At 41.8% G+C, this 20772-nt stretch overlaps 1 protein-coding gene across 1 annotated transcript; it reads left to right on the top strand.

Moving 5' to 3' along the window:
• The first annotated feature begins 3462 nt into the window (after positions 1–3462).
• On the top strand, positions 3463–8644 carry LOC308608623 (diphosphoinositol polyphosphate phosphohydrolase 3-beta-like). Its single transcript, XM_081221870.1, has 2 exons — positions 3463–4073; positions 7965–8644. Coding segments are annotated over exons 1-2 (495 nt in total). The 5' UTR covers positions 3463–3579; the 3' UTR covers positions 7966–8644.
• Positions 8645–20772: the final 12128 nt, after the last annotated feature.

Raw genomic sequence — 20772 nt, 5'->3', positions numbered from 1 at the left:
TGCTATGGTCCCATGGCACAAAGCAAGCTCCATGCCAAGGCCAAGGACGATGTGGGAGGCAAGCACGTATCACAGCTATTGCTGTAACAGTCTGCTACCACAGTGGCTCATGAAACAACCCTGTTCATCAGTGGAGAAACAATGAACTATAGATAAACCAGACAGCAGAGTGCTAGTCTCCCAAAACAGATTTCTACTCCTCTTTAGAAAAAGTTAAAACTGTCTTGCCCTATTCTTTTTTTTTTTTTTTTTTTTTTGCGGTACGCGGGCCTCTCACTGCTGTGGTCTCTCCCGTTGTGGAGCACAGGCTCCAGACGTGCAGGCTCAGCAGCCATGGCTCACGGGCCCAGCCGCTCCGCGGCATGTGGGATCTTCCCGGACCGGGGCACGAACCCGTGTCCCCTGCATCGGCAGGCGGACTCTCAACCACTGCGCCACCAGGGAAGCCCGCCCTATTCTTTTAACAGGTGGAAAATAAAATTATTTTATGAAATTTGGAAAAAAACTAATTTGAAAATTTCCTTGGCATTGCACTAAACCTACAACCCGTGGATCTCTTTATCCAGGAACATGCTATGACTTTGCCAGTAGGAATTCAGTCTCTACCTCCTTCCGTATCATAATGTTGCTTCACCTCCCCTTTCCAGTAAATATGCCCCACCCCCGGCACAGACATATTGCATAGGCATAATCTGATGTGGGAGTGATGTGCAGCAGACCATAAAACGGCACCTCTGGTGAGACAAGGACACAGTACCTGGTAACTGTGAAGCAGACTTGTGATGTGGCTGGGGCCTGTTTGGTCCACACCTCCCTGCAGACACCAGTCCAATCTCCCAGCTTTGCTAAAGTTCCTCTTGATTTATTCAAATATCTTTTAGAGTTGAGTACAAGTTTTATCGCTTTCTACTACAATGCCCTAACCATATTTTTTAGGATCCCTCGGTATTTTGTTTACTTTGTAGTGGTTGATATTGCTACTGTGATGTCATCGTTTCCCCATTATATGTTCTAGGGGGTTATTGCTGGCATACATGAAAGCTCTTGGGATTTTAAATGTTAATGTTTATTAACTTCTACCATTTAAAGAAATTATTTATTTATTTATTATTATTTTCTTTTGTGGTACGCGGGCCTCTCACCGTTGTGGCCCCTTCCGCTGCAGAGCACAGGCTCCGGACGCGGAGGCTCAGCGGCCATGGCCCACGGGCCCGGCCACTCCGTGGCATGTGGGATCCTCCCGGACCAGGTCACGAACCCGTGTCCCCTGCATCGGCAGGCGGATTCCCAACCACTGCACCACCAGGGAAGTCCTAAAAAAATTTATTTTTACATTTTACATTTATTTTACATCGTTTCTTAGGTGTTTCCCAAGAATATATTCCTACCATCTGCTAAGAATGACAATTTTGTCTTCTTTACCAAAATGGTAATCTCATTACACGGGAAAGAAAATCTAAAATGATATGTAATAATATGGGTGATAATTGGTATATTTGCCTAGATCCTGACTATAATGAATTTTGTATCTAGTTGTTTAACATCATTTGTGTATTTGTGAGTATGGGCACACTGAGGTATACAGCCTGTGCTGAAATCTATTTTCCTAGTGTTTTGGTGGTTTTTTGTTTTGTTTTGTTTGTTTGTTTTGCCCGCACCTCGCGGCATGAGGCAGTTCCCCAGCCAGGGATCCAACCCGTGCCCCCTGCACTGAAGCGCAGAGTCTTAACCACTGGGCCACCAGGGAAGTCCTCCTAGTTTGTTTTTAATCATGGTATGTTGCCTTCCTCCAAATGTTCCTTGATCATCCATATATCGGTAAAATATGGTCATCAGCACCAGTATCGCTATTGGTTGAGGTCATTCTCTTCATTTCTCCATTTTATCATTTTCTTCATACAGTTTTATTATATTATGACCATATATTTTTGTCTTATTATGCTCTAGATATTGAGGGTAGTCTTGCCACCAGGAACAGAATTATTTTTATGAGCTATTTACATATACACGGCATGGAACAGACCCTGGCAAGCTGAACTAACTTGTTATTTAAAAACCGGACTGTATGTTTCATAACCATTTTCCACATACCTTTCCGATTCAATTTCCCCTTGATGAGTGGATTATTTCACTGGAAAAGTGAGTTGTTGTGATCCTGCTTGCCTGATGCCAGCAGAGGGTCTGTGGGTAAGAGAAAGACAAAGATGTCTAAGTTGCAATAAGGCAAAAGGGAGGGGATATCAGAGGTCTTCTCCATAGGTTACTGTGAGCGCAGGGAAACAATAAGAAAAATTACAAAGGAGGGGGAAGGCTTTAGGCTGTTACATCTGGGGCTGTGGGAGAGCCACTTCTTGGCCAAGGGGACAGGATGACCAGACAGAGGTGAGAGAGCACCAAGTGGCCTTGCTGGATTCCCTGGCCAGGAGGCTTCTAAAAATCAAAATGCAAAATATGAAGGGATTGCCAGAGGCACGTTTCCCAAAGCCTCAACCAGTACTTCTCAATGAGAAAGAGAGACAAGGGTGGAGTGTGTGGAGGGGAGAGATTCCTGGGATTTAATAAAACACTGCTTGGGGTGGTTCTCCAGCTGTTGGGTGAACATGACCCAAAATGCAAAGGTCTGAACCAAGAAGGTGGGGAGTTTACTGCTGAGGAAACCGAGGACCAGAGGTTAGGTAAGATGTCAACAGGGGTTCAAGAAAGGTGTTCACTTATGGGCTGTGCCAAGATGCCTGGCAAGGTGAAGAACCTGTTGAAGAAACAAAACCGCATGATATGACGAAGCAAAGATTAGGTTCTGTTTTGTCAAGAATACCGAGGATCGTCTTCACAAAACCGGGGCCTTCCTGTAAGGAAGCCAGCACTCTACCTTATGGCTGATGACGAAGACCACACGCACTTGACCGTCTGTCCTCTGTGTAAAACGGTTGCGTGTGTGTTTCCTGCAACCTGGTGGGGAGGGTGAGGAGAAACGTCCAGCCGCGCCACAGCCACGTCTGGCTCGAAGGCACACGTGGAAGCAAGCTTGGCCCAAGCGGGGCATTTCACCCCGGGGGATGCACATTCCCAGCCCGGAGGTGCGGGGCGCCTGCGCAGTGCGCCCCAGGCGCCACGCGCTGCGGGAGCCACGAGACCCCCGCCCTCCGACGGGAACGCGCACGTGCCCGGGGACGGGGACGCGCCCGCGAATGCGCCTCACCTCGCTCAACCCCGGCCCCGTCGGCTGAGGAGGGAGGGACGGGGACACGCACGGGAGACGCGGGTAGGCTCCGCGCAGAGTGGCGGGCTCCGGGGCGGAGGCGGGGATGGGGGCGGTGGCGGCGGCGCCTCCTCCACTCAGGCGTCTGCGCCCGGGACCCCCCGGCCGCGCCGGGGGACGGACCGACTGACGTACCTCGTGCGCCCCCGCCTCCGTCCCCGCCCCCGCCTCATCTTCCCCGAGCTCCCGTGGCTCGCGGGCTGAGACGCTTCTCTCTCCCCGCCCCTGCCCGCGGCTCTTTCTCACCACAGCACCTCGGAGTCCCTCGGCCCGGTGGCGACGGCAGCAAGGGACCCGAGCAGCGGCGAGCGGCCTCGAGGATGAAGTGCAAGCCGAACCAGACGCGGACCTACGACCCGGAGGGGTTCAAGAAGCGGGCGGCGTGCCTGTGCTTCCGGAGCGAGCGCGAGGACGAGGTGCTGTTAGTGAGTAGCAGTCGGTACCCGGACCGCTGGATCGTGCCGGGCGGGGGCATGGAGCCCGGGGAAGAGCCGGGCGGTGCTGCAGTCCGCGAGGTGTACGAAGAGGCGGGAGTCAAGGGGAAGTTAGGCCGGCTCCTGGGCATTTTCGAGCAGAACCAAGATCGCAAGCACAGAACGTACGTGTATGTACTGACTGTCACTGAGATTCTGGAGGATTGGGAAGATTCGGTTAGCATTGGGAGGAAGCGAGAGTGGTTCAAAATCGAAGATGCGATCAAGGTTCTCCAGTGCCACAAGCCCGTGCATGCCGAATATCTGCAAAAACTAAAGCTGGGCGGTTCCCCAACCAGTGGAAACTCCATGGCCCCGTCCCTGCCAGAGAGCAATCCCTAGTATGTACCGCTCCTGCACAGACTCTTGCTTTCTACCTACCTGACAGTAAATAGTGCCCGGGGCACCCCTGGTGCCGTGTGCGGTCTCACCGGGAGGAGGGAGGCTTCTTTTGTTTCCTTGGCAGACCTCTGAATCACGCTTGCAAACTGTCTCAGTTGCCAGGCACTGTTTTCAGACATTTTGCACGTTTTTCAGATGCTTTCAGAATCGCTTCTTGGTAGCACTGTAACACATTTCGGAAAGCCAAAGCCACATGGGATTTTTTGGTTTGTTTGTTTGTTTATAAAGGTGCCTTAACTGCTGACCCAGTCTTTGGGGGGCGGGTGTGTGTGTGTGTGTGTACACGTGTATACGTGTTGTGGTTTTTTTTTTTAACAGTTCACACGTGTGTGTGTGTCCGTATGTGTCTGCGTGTGTCTGCGTGTGTATGCACTTTTGGTACCAGTCTTGTGGTTTTTTTGTAGTGAAGGCCTTTAAAATCTGATCACCTTGGTTGTATGGCAACTTCATTAATTTTTTCTCTTAAGTTGTTTTCTCATTCACAGCATTAGCCCTTGTCAGAAAGCCCTTCTGTGATTGGTTTGAAGGACCAGTGTTGAATTTCAAAGAAGTATTTAAGGAATTTTACATCATGTGCTCTTTCCACACTGAACAATAATTTTATCTTCAGATATGTGATCTAATTTGCCCTTTTCAGAAATTGCTTAATTCATATGTCGATAATTCGATTTTCAGAACGTTTTCACAACTGGTAGTTTTTTACTTCTTACTTGAAATGGCCATTTCCCATTGAGCCTGAATGTAGCTTAGCAAAATATGATTTTATAGAATAAAGACCCTCTCGGGAAGGTATTGTTATGTACATATCCTGATATGTACATATTATGAAAACTGTACTCTGAGTGAGATTTAGCGTGTTCAACTTCCAACTCCCATTGCTCCTTTCTCAGTGCTCTAGAACAACATGGTTCTCTCATTATAAACTAGTCTTTGAAAGAAAGTTAGTTCACATATTTGAGTTCATGATAGTCCACTTAAACTTGTCTGAATACCAGTAGCCAAAGGAATGGAATATTATATGGTAATTACATCCCAGTTGAGTGAGTTAGCCTTCTTGATATTCAGCTGCTACAGAATTCTCAAACTGTCAGGACGCCTGTGAAGATTTAGGATAAAGGTTTTGTGTCACATGACAGACTTAAAAGCTACCAAATTAAAAGCTCTTACATTTGCTTCAGTACTTGTTTGAAATCAGGGATCCTGTCTAAAGTGCATAGGTCTGTCTTCTGGAACTACCTTTATTCCTCTAGCCATGTCGTCAGTTAGGTAGTGGGAAAATCTACTTTCTGAAGAGGACATCAGGGTGGAAAGGTCATTCCTTATATAACGCTTAAGCATTTTTAAAACATTCTTCTAGTAAATAAATAAGGTAGAAAATAATGGTTGTTTAAAACATTTTGTTAGTTCTCAAAGTCACCTTTTTAAACACAATTACTGCTGAAGATTGAATGGAAGTTACCTTTCTTAAATTAATTCATAGCTTACTGTTGTGCAGCATACATACAGAACAGTTGACAAATCTTTACAGCTTAATGAATCTTTATATAGTGAGCACATACATGTAACCAGAGTTCAGATCCAGAAATTAATATTACCTGTTACTCAAAAGCCCATTGCATTCCTCTTCCTAATCAGTACTCCGCCCTCCTATCTTTTAAGTTCTGCTTTTGAACTTTATATTGAATTTTAGAACACACTCTTTTGTGCTGCCCCCTTGTGTGCTATGTGTATTTTGTTCCTCAAAATACTCAAATATTTTTCTCTATTTGGTTGCATTTTAATTCTACAAATTGGTAACATGCTTATACGATTGCTTCTAAAAAGTGGGTTCTGTTCCACTTTCTAAAGAAATTCAGTACCACTCTTTTGAAAACAAATCTTATTGCACATTCAAGCACAGATAAACAATGTACAAGTTTCAGTTCACAAAACATTTTCGGTACTAATGCTATCAAAGTAAACTAAAAAATGAGTGGGTTTTTTAAAACCAATGACAGTTTTATTATCTGAATTATATCATTTGATTAATTATGGTTATTGTGTATTTTTCTGTTTTTCTCTGCAAAAGTGATATATATCGAATATATATTTGAGTACATATTTTTAATTCCAAACAATCTGACTTTTACTATTCATTCAATCTCAAATAGACCCAAAGATATTTTCCCCCAATAACCTAGTTATTCTAGGTTAGAAGACTCTTAAATTCTACATTAACATTAACACAGCAGATATACTGGGTTCTTATTTTACAGATAATTTTGCAGATAAAAACCCCTTCCACCTGAAATGCTATCACAAATACTTTGGAGCCTTAACTTGTTATTCTTAGAGGTAATAATGCATCATCTTATTTGGTTCTTAAATTAAGTATCTGACAAAGGCAAAAATGTACAATATTCATATTAACCCGTTATAAAGAATTTAGCCTATAAATATGTTGTGGGTTTGTTTGTTTTCTTTGTTTGGTTGGGTTTTTTTTGTCGTTGTTGTTTTTTGCCAGAAACATTTAGAATATGTCATGCTTTTTTTTTTTTTTGCGGTACGCGGGCCTCTCACTGTTGTGGCCTCTCCCGTTGCGGAGCACAGGCTCCGGACGCTCAGGCTCAGCGGCCATGGCTCACGGGCCCAGCCACTCCGCGGCATGTGGGATCTTCCCGGACCAGGGCAAGAACCCGTGTCCCATGCATCAGCAGGCGGACTCTCAACCACTGCGCCACCAGGGAAGCCCTGTCATGCTATTTTTTAGGATTGACCGTTAGGTTCATCTAAGTAGTTTTTGTGAAATATTCTCTGGAACCTAGCCTAAAATAGTTTAAAGCTCCAAGGAGATTTCGTTTTTTTTCTCTTTAAGACCAAGTGTTTCAGGCTAAACAGGTGAGCAGAGGTCATATATAGAAAATTTCTACCACCTCAGTGCTCCAAAGATTGTACAGTTGGGATTCTTTTTCCTTCTAAGAGTGTTAAAAAGTCACTTATATGTTGTTTGTTTGGTTTTTCAGCCCTCCCCTTGGTAGAAACGGAGAAAGGGTACTCTTCATAGCTAATTGAAGTTTGCAGAAATGAATCAAATTTATGTTCTGCATGTTTTATAAACAGCATACATTTTCAGCTGTGACCCGTGTCCCCTGCATCGGCAGGCAGATTCTCAACCACTGCGCCACCAGGGAAGCCCAGAAACTTGACATTTTTATGAGAGTTTGATGTGATACATCAAACTACATTGGGCTTTGAAGTCAAACAGACCTAGGGTTGAAAACTGCTTCCAGTTTTTGTAAATTCTGTAACTTCAGCCAAATTGTCTAACTGTCTGATGCTCAGGGGTTTTTAATATAAAATTGAAGATAATAAAAATAGTTAATTCATAAACTTTTCCTATGAGAAGCCTTTTCTGACCACCTGGGTCAACATATCCTCTTCTGTGTGTGTCATGGTTCTCACAATTTATTGTACTTCTCTATTTGCATGGCTGTGTGGCCAGTAGACCACAAACTTTTTGATGGGTAGGAACCAGCCTGAATAATTGCCATAAGCTTAGAGTCCAGAACATGGACTTTAGGACTTTTTTATGTCTTAGATGACCACTCCCCCCTTTGCAAAACTTCTGGTATCACTGCTTTCCTGACTTCTTTGTTTTGTAACATATACTGACCTGTAACTCCCTCAGCTGCGGATCCAGACTCACATTGCATCTGCATTAGATAATTCTGTGAAGGCTTTCCAGATGCAAAGTGAGTGATGCAGATAATAAACCTTTTGTAAATTTATCAATTGGAAGAATTGTCAAATTAGTATGAGCCTGCTAATTGTATGTTGGTTTGTTTCTCCAGATGAACAGCAAAGATATCCAGGATTGCTTTGAAAGAGTCATTGATGTGAACCACTGATGAATGGAATTGGCAAGTATAAGTGAGCACTTCCATGTTTCCAAGGAGACAGCTCATCTGGTTTTACTCGTACATCTTGGGACACTCCTTCCCTGTCTATTCCACTGACTCCTCTTGCCCTGGTGATTGTACTATTGTATGTGAACAGACTCTTATTCAGCACCCGTAGCCTTTTATTGTGCTTTTTTGATATGTCTGCCTTCTTCATTAGACTGTGATATCCTTGAGAGCAAGGACCACGTTTCCTTACTCTTTGCATATTCTGCATCTGAGACACTACTTGAAATATGGTTGGCATCACTGCAGGTTCTTTGATTCAACTCATATTTTATAATCACTACATGGTAAAACATTCCCCTTCCAATCTGGTGCTAGTAGAGTATATGCTGTCCAGGCACCACGTGTGTGGCTTGTCTGTATCAGGTGTTTCAGAAACTTTTCAAGGCAGTTGTAAGATATTCAAGGACAAGAATTATTACTCATATTTCTAAGTCATACCACACAGTGGCTGGCAGTTTTAAGATTACCCATCACTTAAGGCAGCATTTTGTAGAATCAGTCCTTTGTGTAACAACTTCAGTGTTTTTGTACTGTTGTTAATTTGCTTAAAATTTTATTCAAAAATATCACTTGCTATAAAAGTAACTATAAAAATCAATACAATGAACATAAGATAATGTGCTTTTTATAAAAATTTTAAAATGATATACAAATAATAAATTTAATGATGTTGCACTGCCCTAACCAGCTCTTTCATGTAATCTTAACATCTCTTTGAAGAAAAGATGTTTTTTCTTATTTTTCAGATTCAGTGTACTGTATTATTTGATGCCAGAGGCAAAAAAGACTGCTATAGGCAGTTTCCAAAGTTAATCATGCCACTTAGTTTGCCTAGGTTTCTTTTGCATCTCTTAGTGATTCAGTTGGCCACAGTTTTCCTCCCCTTTTCCAATACATCAGCTAGCTCCTCATCCCCCCTGGTTTCTGCATGTGAGAATGCAGAGGACTGAAAGACAACTGAATTGTTGTCACTTGGCAAAGGCATTGGGGGAAAAAAATAAACTTCTGTTGGGAGGGAACCAAAAATGAAAGATTTAGAGAGGACTTGGGTCAGCTACCTCCAGGAGATCAACTTTAAGAAAATGACAAAGGTGTTTAGAGGAAGTTTTATGGAGTTCTGCCATGGGGTTTGTGATGTCAGCACTCTTCCCCAGCTCCCTACAAAGTCCCTAAAGTGGCTTTAATATGGTAGTTTTCTTTCTTTTGCATTGTAAAGCAATTACATCAGGAAAAAAATGGGCTCCATCTGAGTGTTACACCCTTCCTCATGTTACCAGTGAAATGTATTTATTTAGTAATTGTTCCCCCAACCTTTACAGAATTTGAAATAAAAACACACCTCCCCAACATATTGGGGTTTTTTAGGTGTGATATGGTACTGTGGTTATGTTTTTTTATTCTTATCTGTTAGAGAAATGTACTGTAAATTTGACACATGAAGTGATATGCTACTGATATTTGCTTCAAAATAATCTGAGGGTGGAGTAAGTGAGCATATAGTTGAAAGGAAGTTGGTGAAAAATTGATAATTATTGAAGCTGCGTGATGGATATTTGGGAGTTCATTATTCTATTCTCTATACTTTTGTATATGTTTGACATTTTCCATAATAAAAATTGAAAACAAATTCTTCAGAGTTTACTTGTAGGCCCCCCTCTATCCCTAAGACTTAAGGAGAGAAGTTTGGTTGGAACATCAATCTACAGCCCAGCTGCCAGACTCTCTCCTCCCCTCCAAAAACCTAAGTTTTGTTCCCGAGCTGACATGTTAGCAGACTTGCTCTTCCTTTAGTGTGAATTCTTTCCTTGGAGGTCTCCCAGTTCTACATGTAAAAAGACTTTTAGTCGCATCAGTATGTCAGATATGACCAGAAAGTTTTGAGCCCCGGTGGTGGACATAAGCTTAGGTTCCACTCCCCATTCTACAATTTACCTTAAAAAAATTGAATTGTTTTCCTGATTACAAAATTCATTCATCTTAATTTCAGAAAATTTGTAAAATTCCCCCCAAAATAAATGAATCAAAAATCACACATGATCCCCCTACCCAGAATAACCAAGTTCAAAAAAGTGTGTGTGTGTGTGTGTGTGTGTGTGTGTGTGTGTGTATTCCAGCCTTTTTTCTTTCCAAATACAAACATATGTAACCCAGACACAGATGGCACAGGTGAGCCCCTTCCTCCAGAATATTTCCCAAAATCCATGACCCCTTTTGTTAAGCACACACCACACAGGCACCTTGCTGTTCCTCAGTTTTTTAGGCTAATGCTCAGGGCCGTCATGGAATTTGTGTTACTTCTTTCCTGCACAAGTGCGGCAGGCATGGCACAAAACTTGGGTGTGAAATCCAGACCAAGCTCTCTACCAAGTCCTGATGTAGGGCAGAATAGGCTTGGCTTGGTTGGGTTTGGTTTTTCTTCTAATTCCCACACAAACTTTCTACTCACCAAGCACTGAGGCTGCTAGGGGAGGGGGAAGTATCAATTCAGAGGGAGTGCCCCTTTGTTAAATCACACATTGCAATGTATTGGCTAAAGGTAGGCCTGATACTACCTTGTTTTCCAGAAAGTTCCCTGTGTCTTTTCTGAATCCTCAGCAAGCTACCATGTCTGCAGCCTCTGACCCTCATGTGCTCTTCTGGGGACAGTGATTTTCAACTGGTAAACAAGGGCACCACCACTCTGGACTCAGGAAATGGAACCCTGTTCTCACCCTTCTACCTTTTTACCCCAGAATGTGCCCTTATCCATCCCTCATTTCCTACAGTACTCCAGAGACAAGGCCGTAACTCTTGATGAGATTTTATTGAAGATTACCAGATTTTGTGAGGCAAAGAACACAATTTACACCTACTGCACAGTTCATATCTTTTCTAGGTTCCATTGCAAGACCAATTCCCTAATGCAGGCTGACTCCAAATGGCCTAGGAAAGTCCCTCAACCCCCCACTCCCCATCACTACCAAAAACCTGAGAGTTTGCAGTTTCACATCATGGATAAACTGATCCTCACCATGGAGAAGGGAAAGCTGCTCCCACAACTCAATCTCTGAAAAGTACTCAAAGTGTCTCAAATTTACCTGAAGTCAATGGAATGGATCAAAGGGCTAGAATGAGAGGGGTTGGATATAGAAATTCAGTCTCCTATTACTCCAAAGATCATGATTCATGTTAAGATGAAGAAGAACAGGGCTGACAATATCTTACAGTGAGCTCAGTGCTCCACCTCTTCCCAGGATAGTAAACATAGGGAACCAAACTGTCCATCCATGGTCCAAGAAGACTTAACACCCTGCCCCTGTGTAATCCTACACAGCAGTGTGAAAAAGCAGGCAGGACCTCTAGAAGTTTAGACTTCTTTGGGGCCAGTGCTGAGGGCATAGAGGACTTGGAACAGAGTTGGTATCAATTCTCTCTTTTCCTTTTGTCTACGCACTCAAACTTAGACCTCTTTTCTTGGGTGTTACAAAAGATAAATGGACTGCAAAATCCTTCGTAGTAGGTGGTATCAGCGATGGCATCACAATCCCTAGCGGGCATTTTAGGAATTAACCCAGTCCTGGATGCATTCTGCTTAGAGCAAGGAAACCCTTCCCAGGAATATCAGTACTTTGCTGCCCAAGAGCACCTTGCTGTCCAAGTCTATTTACAATTTTTTTCATAATCCTGAATTAAATCTTAATATGTTATATATGAAGAAAGACCCTCTATCATGTCCCAGTCAATAAAATTTCAAGTCTTTAAGCTGTGTTCTTTCATCTAGCTTTAACCTGGTAGATAAATAGGAAAGTATTTGCATTTATCTAGTACCTCAGTCCTTAATTGGAGCTCTCAGTGTACTGGGGAGACAGATGATAAAACAAGAAATCTCAGCAAAATGTACAGTTTTTATGATAGTGGGGATTCAGTGGGTTCTGGCAGCACACAGTAAACTAACCTAGTTTAGCGGGGATGAGAGATTATCAGAGAAAGTGCCTTCACCTGAAGGGTGAATAGAGCTTAGCCAGGAGAAGTAGTGGGAGAGTATTCCTCCAGAAGGAGGGAAGAGCAGGTGTGAGGTTCTAGAAGCCAGATAAAGTATGATGCTTTTAGGAACAGGAACTTGTTCATTATGTCTGGAACATAGTTTGAGCATGTAGAGAAGAAGAAAGGATCTCCTAGTGATGAAGTCAATGGGGTAAGAAAAAGATTATAGAGGGTCTGATGTGACTTGTTCAGGGATTTGAGGAGAGGAGACATGACATCAATTTGTCTGAAGAATGGAAAACTATTTGTAAAGGGAGAGAAGACTGTGGTAGTAGTTCAGGTGAGAAATGATGGTGACCTGAACTAGGGTGATTGAGTATATTTATAGGCGTGGACACATTTTAGAAATTTATAGGGTTTAAAGGGGTATGAGTTGATTGATTAGATGTAGGAGATTAGAGAGAGGTAGATATAGATATATTTAAAGATACCTGGCTAGAGCAACTGAGTTGATGGTACCATTCCCTTAGGTGGAATTTAATAGAGGGAAAGCATTAGTTACGGAGGACTGAGAAGATGAGATTAGTTTTATAACTGTTAGTTTCTGGTACCCAAGGGACATTAACTTGGACATGTCCAAAAGGCCAGAGATACATAGACAAGCAGCTTAGGAAAGAAGAATGAGCTGCAAGTGTAGATTTTTGGAATCATCAGTAGATGGATAATAGGTGAAGAGGTGGGTCAAGGTCATCCAGGAGAGGGTGTACAGAGAGGACAGTGAAACTCTCCCTGAGGGATATCAACATTTAAGGGTGGGTGCAGGACTTCCAGAATAGTTGTGTGAGGATCTTGGTGGATCCACTCCCCAGTGAAACACCATTTAATTGGTGACAAATATGTATATACATACACACATAACACAAACACACACACACACACGCACACACGTTTAAAGTCCCTAGAAACTGTCATAAGGGCATACAGCAAATGGATAAACATTTGTTCAAAAAGATCTACTAAATCTCTGTAAAAATAGAATCTGGCATTTGAGCTATAACCTGTTCCATCTCCCACAGCTCTATGTGACAAGCTTTACTCCAGATATGGATGTGCCCAAGAAGACGATGGCTCCCTATCCCCTCAGTTCCTAGTCTAGGGCCATACTTTCATCCCAGGAGGTGGGCACCAGTGTCTTTTATTCCACCACAGTTGCCAAGGCACTATTCCAGGCAAGCCTGGGCTAGAGGACTAACTCCCAATTATAGGGTGAGGGCTTGACCTCAGGCATGAGAGGCCAGTAAAAGTGGGATCCCAATCTCCTCTGCCCAAGTTCATTAATAGGGTGAAGTTTCTACATGGAGACAGGCAAGCTGAAATAACCAGGTGTTACTATCTCCCCTGAATGCCCAATGGGGTGTTACGGCAGGAGAAGTGTCCTGCTATATCCACCCCCAGTTCAGGTATAGTTGTCTGAAGTTTCTGCCTGGGTGCAGAAGCAGGCCGTAAGAACTAAGCACAGCAGCTTTGCCTGAAGGGACTGAATTTATTTGGAAAAAAACCTGGAAACATTTATGCCTAAGGGCATTTTTGAAAAAAAAACGATGGGGATCTTAATGGTGAGCCATTAAGAGGGGCCTGGTAGCTCCAGGACACTAGTAGCAACAGGGGAACAACACTATAAAACACTAGACTAATATACATCTAATGACTACTCCACCAAAAAACAACAAAATGAACATTCCACTCAAGTACATGGATCCTTCTCCAAAAAAGACTGTATGCTAGGCCATAAACGTGCCTCAAAAGATTTAAAAGATTGGAATCATACAAATTATGTTCTCTAACCAAAATGGAATTAAATTAGAAATCAACAAGAGAGAGATATATGGGAAACTAACAAATATGTGGATATTAAACAATACATTCCTAAATAACCAATGGGTTAAAGAAGAAATCATGATGGAAATTAGAAAATACTTTGAGATGGATACAATTAAAACACCAAAACTTGAGATGCAGCTAAAGCAGTACTTTAAAGGATAATTCATAATTATTAATTCCTATGAAAAGAAGAGCAAAGTAAACACAAAACAAGCAAAAAGAAAGTAATACAAAAGAATAGAATGAAAATAAATTAAACAATAGAAAAACAATAGTGAAAATCAACAACACTAAAAGTTGGTTCTTTGAAATGATCAACAATCTGTATTATATCCAGAATATTAAGAATATGTATAAGTCAATGATAAAACAAATAATACAATTAAAAATGGGCAAAGGATTTGAATAGACTTCTCCAAAGAAATACACATGTGGACCATAAGTACATGAAACGTTATTAGCTATTAGGGAAATGCAAATCAAAACCACAATGAGATACTACTCACCCACTAGAATGACTATAATGAAAAAGACTAAAAGTAACAAGCGCTATTGAGGATGTGGAGACATTGGAGACCTCATGTGTAAAACATTACTACCACTTTGGAAAATAGTTTGGCAGTTCTTTAAAATGACAAATAGAGTTACCACATAACCCAACAATTCTACTACTAGATATATACCCAAGAGAAATAAAAACATATTCCATAAAAAAGATTTGTTCATGAATATTTATAGCAGCATTATTCATAATAGCCAAAAAATGGAAACAACCGAAATGTCCATCAACTGATGAATATATAAACAAAATGTAGTACATACATACAATGGGATATATTATTCAGCAGTAAAAAGGAATGAAGTACTATGCTATTACATAGATGAACAAGAGGCCAGACATCATACGTCACATATTGTACAATTTCACTTAATGTCTAGTATGGGCAAGCACATAGAATCAAAAAAAATAGATTAATGGTTGCCTGTGCCTGAAGGAAAGGGGAATAGGGATTGACCCCTAATGGGTACAAGGTTTTTCTTTGAAATAATGAAGATATTTGAAAATTAGATTATGATGATGGTTGCCCAACTCTATAAATGCACTAACAACCCTTGACTTATACACTAAATGGGTGAAGATTATGAGACGTAACTTACATCTTAATAAAACCATTAACAAAATTTTCTGGGTTGGGCAGAGAGAGAAGTGCATACAAAACGATCATCAAAAAAAAGGAGTAGTTATCAAAATAAGAGGGAAGTGGGGAGAAAGTAATGACAGAGTTGAGGGCATACAACATTTTAAGAAGGGAGTTTAAGGCATATGGGGTGTTCCACTGACAATGACATAGTAGAAAAAATGATTAATAGGAACTGCCTCAATAAAATAGAAGGGTGGGAAGACAGATGACAGTGGGCTAAAGAATGAGTGGGAGATAAGAAATTAGATTCAGTGAGTCTAAATAATTCATTCAAGCAGTTTAATTATGAAAGAGGAGAGAAATGGAATGGTAGCTCAAAGTTGATGTCACATTGAAGGACAGCTTTAATGTTTTCAAGGTGGCAGACACTTGACCACCTTTACTTATTGATGAGGAGGAGCCAGTAGAGAGGGAAAGCCTGAAAACACAGGAAGATGTGGTAACCAATGGAACAAGAGGGTAGAACGAATTGTGTGTGAAGCACAGTGAAGGAATTTATCTTAGATGGGGGGAAGGCTACCTCTTCCACCATACCTGGAGGGAAGGAAGAAAGGCTGGATTACGTATAAGGAAGGTTGTACATTTGTGCTGTAAAACTGAGGTATGTTACATTTGAGAGATTCATTTCCCTTGGGGAGGTAAGAGTCAAATCATCTACTGTGTGAGGAGAGAATGTGTAAGATAAGAGGTTAGGAGAAAGAAGAGCAGAATTGATGTATTGAATAACTCTGTGGAGAACAGAAAAGAGAACTAAGAAAATAGAGCAAGATTTCTAGGCAGCAGTGAGAGGTGAGGTCGGAAAACACCTGTGTGCTGACAAGTGGCTATAGACCCATAGAAACTATTTAATGTGACCCTGTTTCTTTACAGTTAGATGACAGACTAAATAAACTTCCACTGCTTCCACTCTAAAACCAATACTTCTGGAATCTAAAAAATAAAACAAACTAGTGAATATAATAAAAAAAACCAGACTCACAGATATAGAGAACAAACCAGTGGTTATCAGTGGGGAGAAGGAAGGGAAGAGGAGCAATATAGGAGTAGGAGAGTAAGAGGTGCAAACTATTATGTGTAAAATAAATAAGCTATAAGGATATATTGTACAACACAGGGGATATAGCCAATATTTCATAAGAACCATAAATTGAGCATAACCTTTAAAAATTTTGAATCACTATATTGTACACCTGTAACTTATACAATATTGTACATCAACTACACCTCAATAAAAAATAAATAAAATAACACAAAACCTTAAAAAATAAAAACATTTAGGTTGCTTCCATCTCCTGGCTATTGTAAATAGAGCTTCAATGAACATTTTGGTACATGACTCTTTTTGAATTATGGTTTTCTCAGGGTATATGCCCAGTAGTGGGATTGCTGGGTCATATGGTAGTTCTATTTGTAGTTTTTTAAGGAACCTCCTTACTGTTCTCCATAGTGGCTGTATCAGTGTACATGCCCACCAGCAGTGCAAGAGGGTTCCCTTTTCTCCACACCCTCTCCAGCAGTGTCCATCATCGGATGAATGGATAAAGAAGATGTGGCACATATATACAATGGAATATTACTCAGCAATAAAAAGAAATGAAACTGAGTTATTTGTAGTGAGGTGGATGGACCTAGAGTCTGTCATACAGAGTGAAGTAAGTCAGAAAGAGAAAAACAAATACCGTATGCTAACACATATATATGGAATCTTGAAAAACAAAATGTCATGAAGAAACCTTGGGCAAGATGAGAATAAAGACGCAGACACACTAGAGAATGGACCTGAGGATATGGGGAGGGGGAAGGGGAAGCTGGGACAAAGTGACAGAGTGGCATAGACATATATACACTACCAAACGTAAAATAGATAGCTAGTGGGAAGCAGCCGCACAGCACAGGGAGATCAGCTCGGTGCTTTGTGACCACCTAGAGGGGTGGGATAGGAAGTGTGGGAGGGAGGGAGAGGCAAGAGGGAAGAGATATGAGGACATATGTATATGTATAACTGATTCACTTTGTTATAAAGCAGAAACTAACACACCATGTAAAGCAATTATACTCCAATAAAGATGTTTAAAAAAAAAAAGAGGGCCTCCCTGGTGGCGCAGTGGTTGAGAGTCCGCCTGCCGATGCAGGGGATACGGGTTCGTGCCCCGGTCTGGGAGGATCCCATATGCCGCGGAGCGGCTGGGCCCGTGAGCCATGGCCGCTGGGCCTGCGCATCCGGAGCCTGTGCTCTGCAACGGGAGAGGCCACAACAGTGAGAGGCCCGCATACTGCAAAAAGAAAAAAAAAAAAAAAAAAAAAAAAAGAATTAGGATGGTGGTGGGGGTCATCAAGAGGACGTGACCAACTGCTGACTCTAAAGCTGGACCTGGGCAATCAGAGGCTCCTCATCCCCTCTCCACTCCTTGGAATGTACCTTCAGTCCACAATTCTCAAACTGGAGCCGTTTTCAAGGACACAGCCTTGAGACAGTAATGTGATGTTGAGACCATCTGGTTGGTATATGTGACCGAGCCCCATTAAGGCCTCTATGTAAACTTTCAAGATTCTGGGAAGCAGGTATGGAGATCTACTGTCTTTCAGCTGCCCAAGACAAGCCTCAAATGTAAGTCCCTTGTGGGGAATTCCCTGGCAGTCCAGTAATTAGAATTCTGTGCTTTCACTGCCAAGGGTCTGGGTTCAATCCATGGTTGGGGAACTGAGATCCCACAAGTCACGTGGTGTGGCCAAATAAATAAATAAATAAAGACTTAAATGTGAAACGCCAATATTTTTTGAAAAACATGTAAGTTCTTTGTTTATTAATCTGCCACCTACCTATCTGGAGCGGTCTGCCTCTTTCTTCCGTCTCTCCTTGCCCTTCATGTACAGGGGCCAGTTTGTGAGGCAACAGAGTAACATGACAAAGTAAAAGTTTTTAAAATGTGTTCTCAAAAATAATTCCTTTAGTTCTAATGATTTTTAGTAGCATGCTCCATAGGTTTTTGTTCCAATTCCTGAATTTAATTCTTTTTTTCCATTTTAGTACAGATGATGGATCCCACTGTGTTCCTTCAGAGCTACCAAAGGGTTAACTGGGTGGAACATTTTTCAAGGAGTAAGGACACTTGTTGGTAGAGAGTCTGGGAAGATGGTGGCGTCAGTGGCTATATAGCTTTTGGATCTCTCCAAACACATAAAAACAGAGCAACTAGAGAGCAAAAGCAAAATGCATGAATAATATTTTCAACAAATCTAGATTATAAGATATCCCCTCAGCCTCCAAAATTGAAGTGGGTGAGGACAAACCACTAAAAGTTGCATTACTTACATGGTACCGGTGTCTGTGCAGGAAGAAAAAGAAGTAACAGCACAGCGTTTTACTAACTTGATAATAGGTGAACCACAAACTAGCCAGCTCACTGGAAAGAGAAACTGAAACTGGCAGGGTTTCTGCCCTTTTCAATACCAGGTAAGTGCAAGGAGCCCAGCTGAAAAGGCACTAAAGGGGCTGGAAGCATCATAGCCCCTGCGAACTCTGAAAACTGACACTTCAGGGCTCCCTTCTAGGACAGGAGCCCACCATATGAGAAACCTCTGGAACTGGAATCATGATTCAGTAGGAAATGAATAAGAGAGACTAAGGAAATGAGAAGGTCTAAAACTGTGCTGTATACACACGTCCACACTTGTGGCTATTGAGTACTTGAAATGTGGCTGAGTTATGCTGCAGGTGTAAACTACACACCAGCTTTTGAAAACTTAGTAGGAAAAATTTTTAATAACTCATAAATTATTAAGTGAAGTAAGTCAGAAAGAGAAAGACAAATACCATGTGATATCACTTATACGTGGAATCTAAAATATGACATAAATGAATTTATTTATGAAACAGAAACAGACTCAGAGATAGAAAACAAACTTATGGTTGCCAAAGGGGAAAGGGGGTAGGGAAGTGATAAACTGGGAGTTTGGGATTAGCCGATACAAACTACTATGTATAAAATACATACAAAAGGTCCTACTGTACAGCACAGGGAACTATATTCAATAGACTGTAATAAACCATAATGGGAAAGAATATGAAAAACAGTGTGTATATATATATATGCATGGCTGAATCGCTTTGCTGTACACCAGAAGCTAGCACAGCATTGTATATCAACTATACTTCAATAAAAATATTTTTTTATCTAAAAATAAATATCTCAATAATTTTTATATTGATTACATGTTGAAATAACATTTTGGATAGATGAAATTAAATAAAATATTAAATGTGTTTCTTTAGGCATTTTTAAATGTGACCACTAGAAAACGGTATTACATGTGTGCCTAGCATTATATTTCTACTGGACAGAATTCCATATTACTGAAGTGTGGGATGCCTTTTCGACATCTCAAGTGGAAAAGTCAATTAGGTAGCTGGATATACGTGACTGGAGTACAAGGGAATAGATGGGAGTGGATATACAATATTTTGATTCACCAGCCTAAAACAATACTCAAAGATGTGAGACTAGATGGAATCACCTAGGAAGTAAATGTGTATAGGGAAAAAAAGGGCAATAAAGGCAAAAAAACGGAGGCCTTGGGCAATCCAACACTTAGAGGTGTGGAAAATGAGAAAGGTCTAGGAGAATGTGGGGTGGACATAAAGAGAACAGTCTTCAAAGATTAAAGAAGAACACATATAAAGGAAAAGGGAATGATTAACTGTGTCAAATGCTGCCAAAAGGTGAAATGCTGCCAAAAGGTGAATTAAGATGAAATCTAGGGCTTCCCTGGTGGCGCAGTGGTTGGGAGTCCGCCTGCCGATGCAGGGGACGTGGGTTCGTGCCCCGGTCCGGGAGGATCCCGCATGCCCCAGAGCGGCTGCGCCCATAGGCCGTGGCCGCTGGGCCTGCGCGTCCGGAGCCTGTGCTCCGCGACGGGAGAGGCCGTGGCAGTGAGAGGCCCGCATACCACCAAAAAAAAAAAAAAAATAGAAGAAGAAGAACATATATAAAGGAAAAGGGAATGATTAACTGTGTCAAATGCTGCCAAAAGGTGAATTAAGATGAAATCTAGCGCTTCCCTGGTGGTGCAGTGGTTAAGACTCCGCCTGCCAATGCAGGGGACACAGTTTCGAGCCCTGATCCGGGAAGATCCAACATGCCGAGGAGCAACAAAGCCCGTGCGCCACAACTACTGAGCCTGCACTCTAGAGCCAGCGAGCCACAACTACTGAAGTCCCACGTGCCTAGAGCCCGTGCTCCGCAACAAGAGAGGCCACTGCAATGAGAAGCCCGCGCACTGCAATGAAGAGTAGCCCCCGCTCGCCGCAACTGGAGTGAGCCCGTGTGCAGGAATGAAGACCCAACGCAGCCAAAGATAAATAAACAAACAAAATAAATAAAATTTTAAAAAAAGCTTCATGATATTGGGTTTGGCAATGATTTTTAGGTTTTGACGCTAAAAACACAAGCAACAAAAACACAAGCAACAAAAGTGAAAATAGATAAATTGGATTACATCAAAATGAAAACTTTCTGCATCAAAGGACACACTTTAAATAGAGTGAAAAGGCAGCCTATGGGAGATAATATTTGCCAATCATACATCTGAAAAGAGGCTAACTTCCAGAACATATAAAGAACCCCTACAACTCAATAACAACAAGA

The sequence above is a fragment of the Mesoplodon bidens genome (assembly GCF_964165515.1).
Source record: "Mesoplodon bidens genome assembly, chromosome: X".
NCBI classification, from domain to species: Eukaryota; Metazoa; Chordata; class Mammalia; order Artiodactyla; family Ziphiidae; genus Mesoplodon; species Mesoplodon bidens.
The sequence above is the reverse complement of the archived record's forward strand: the minus strand, read 5'-3'. Positions and strand labels throughout refer to the sequence as shown.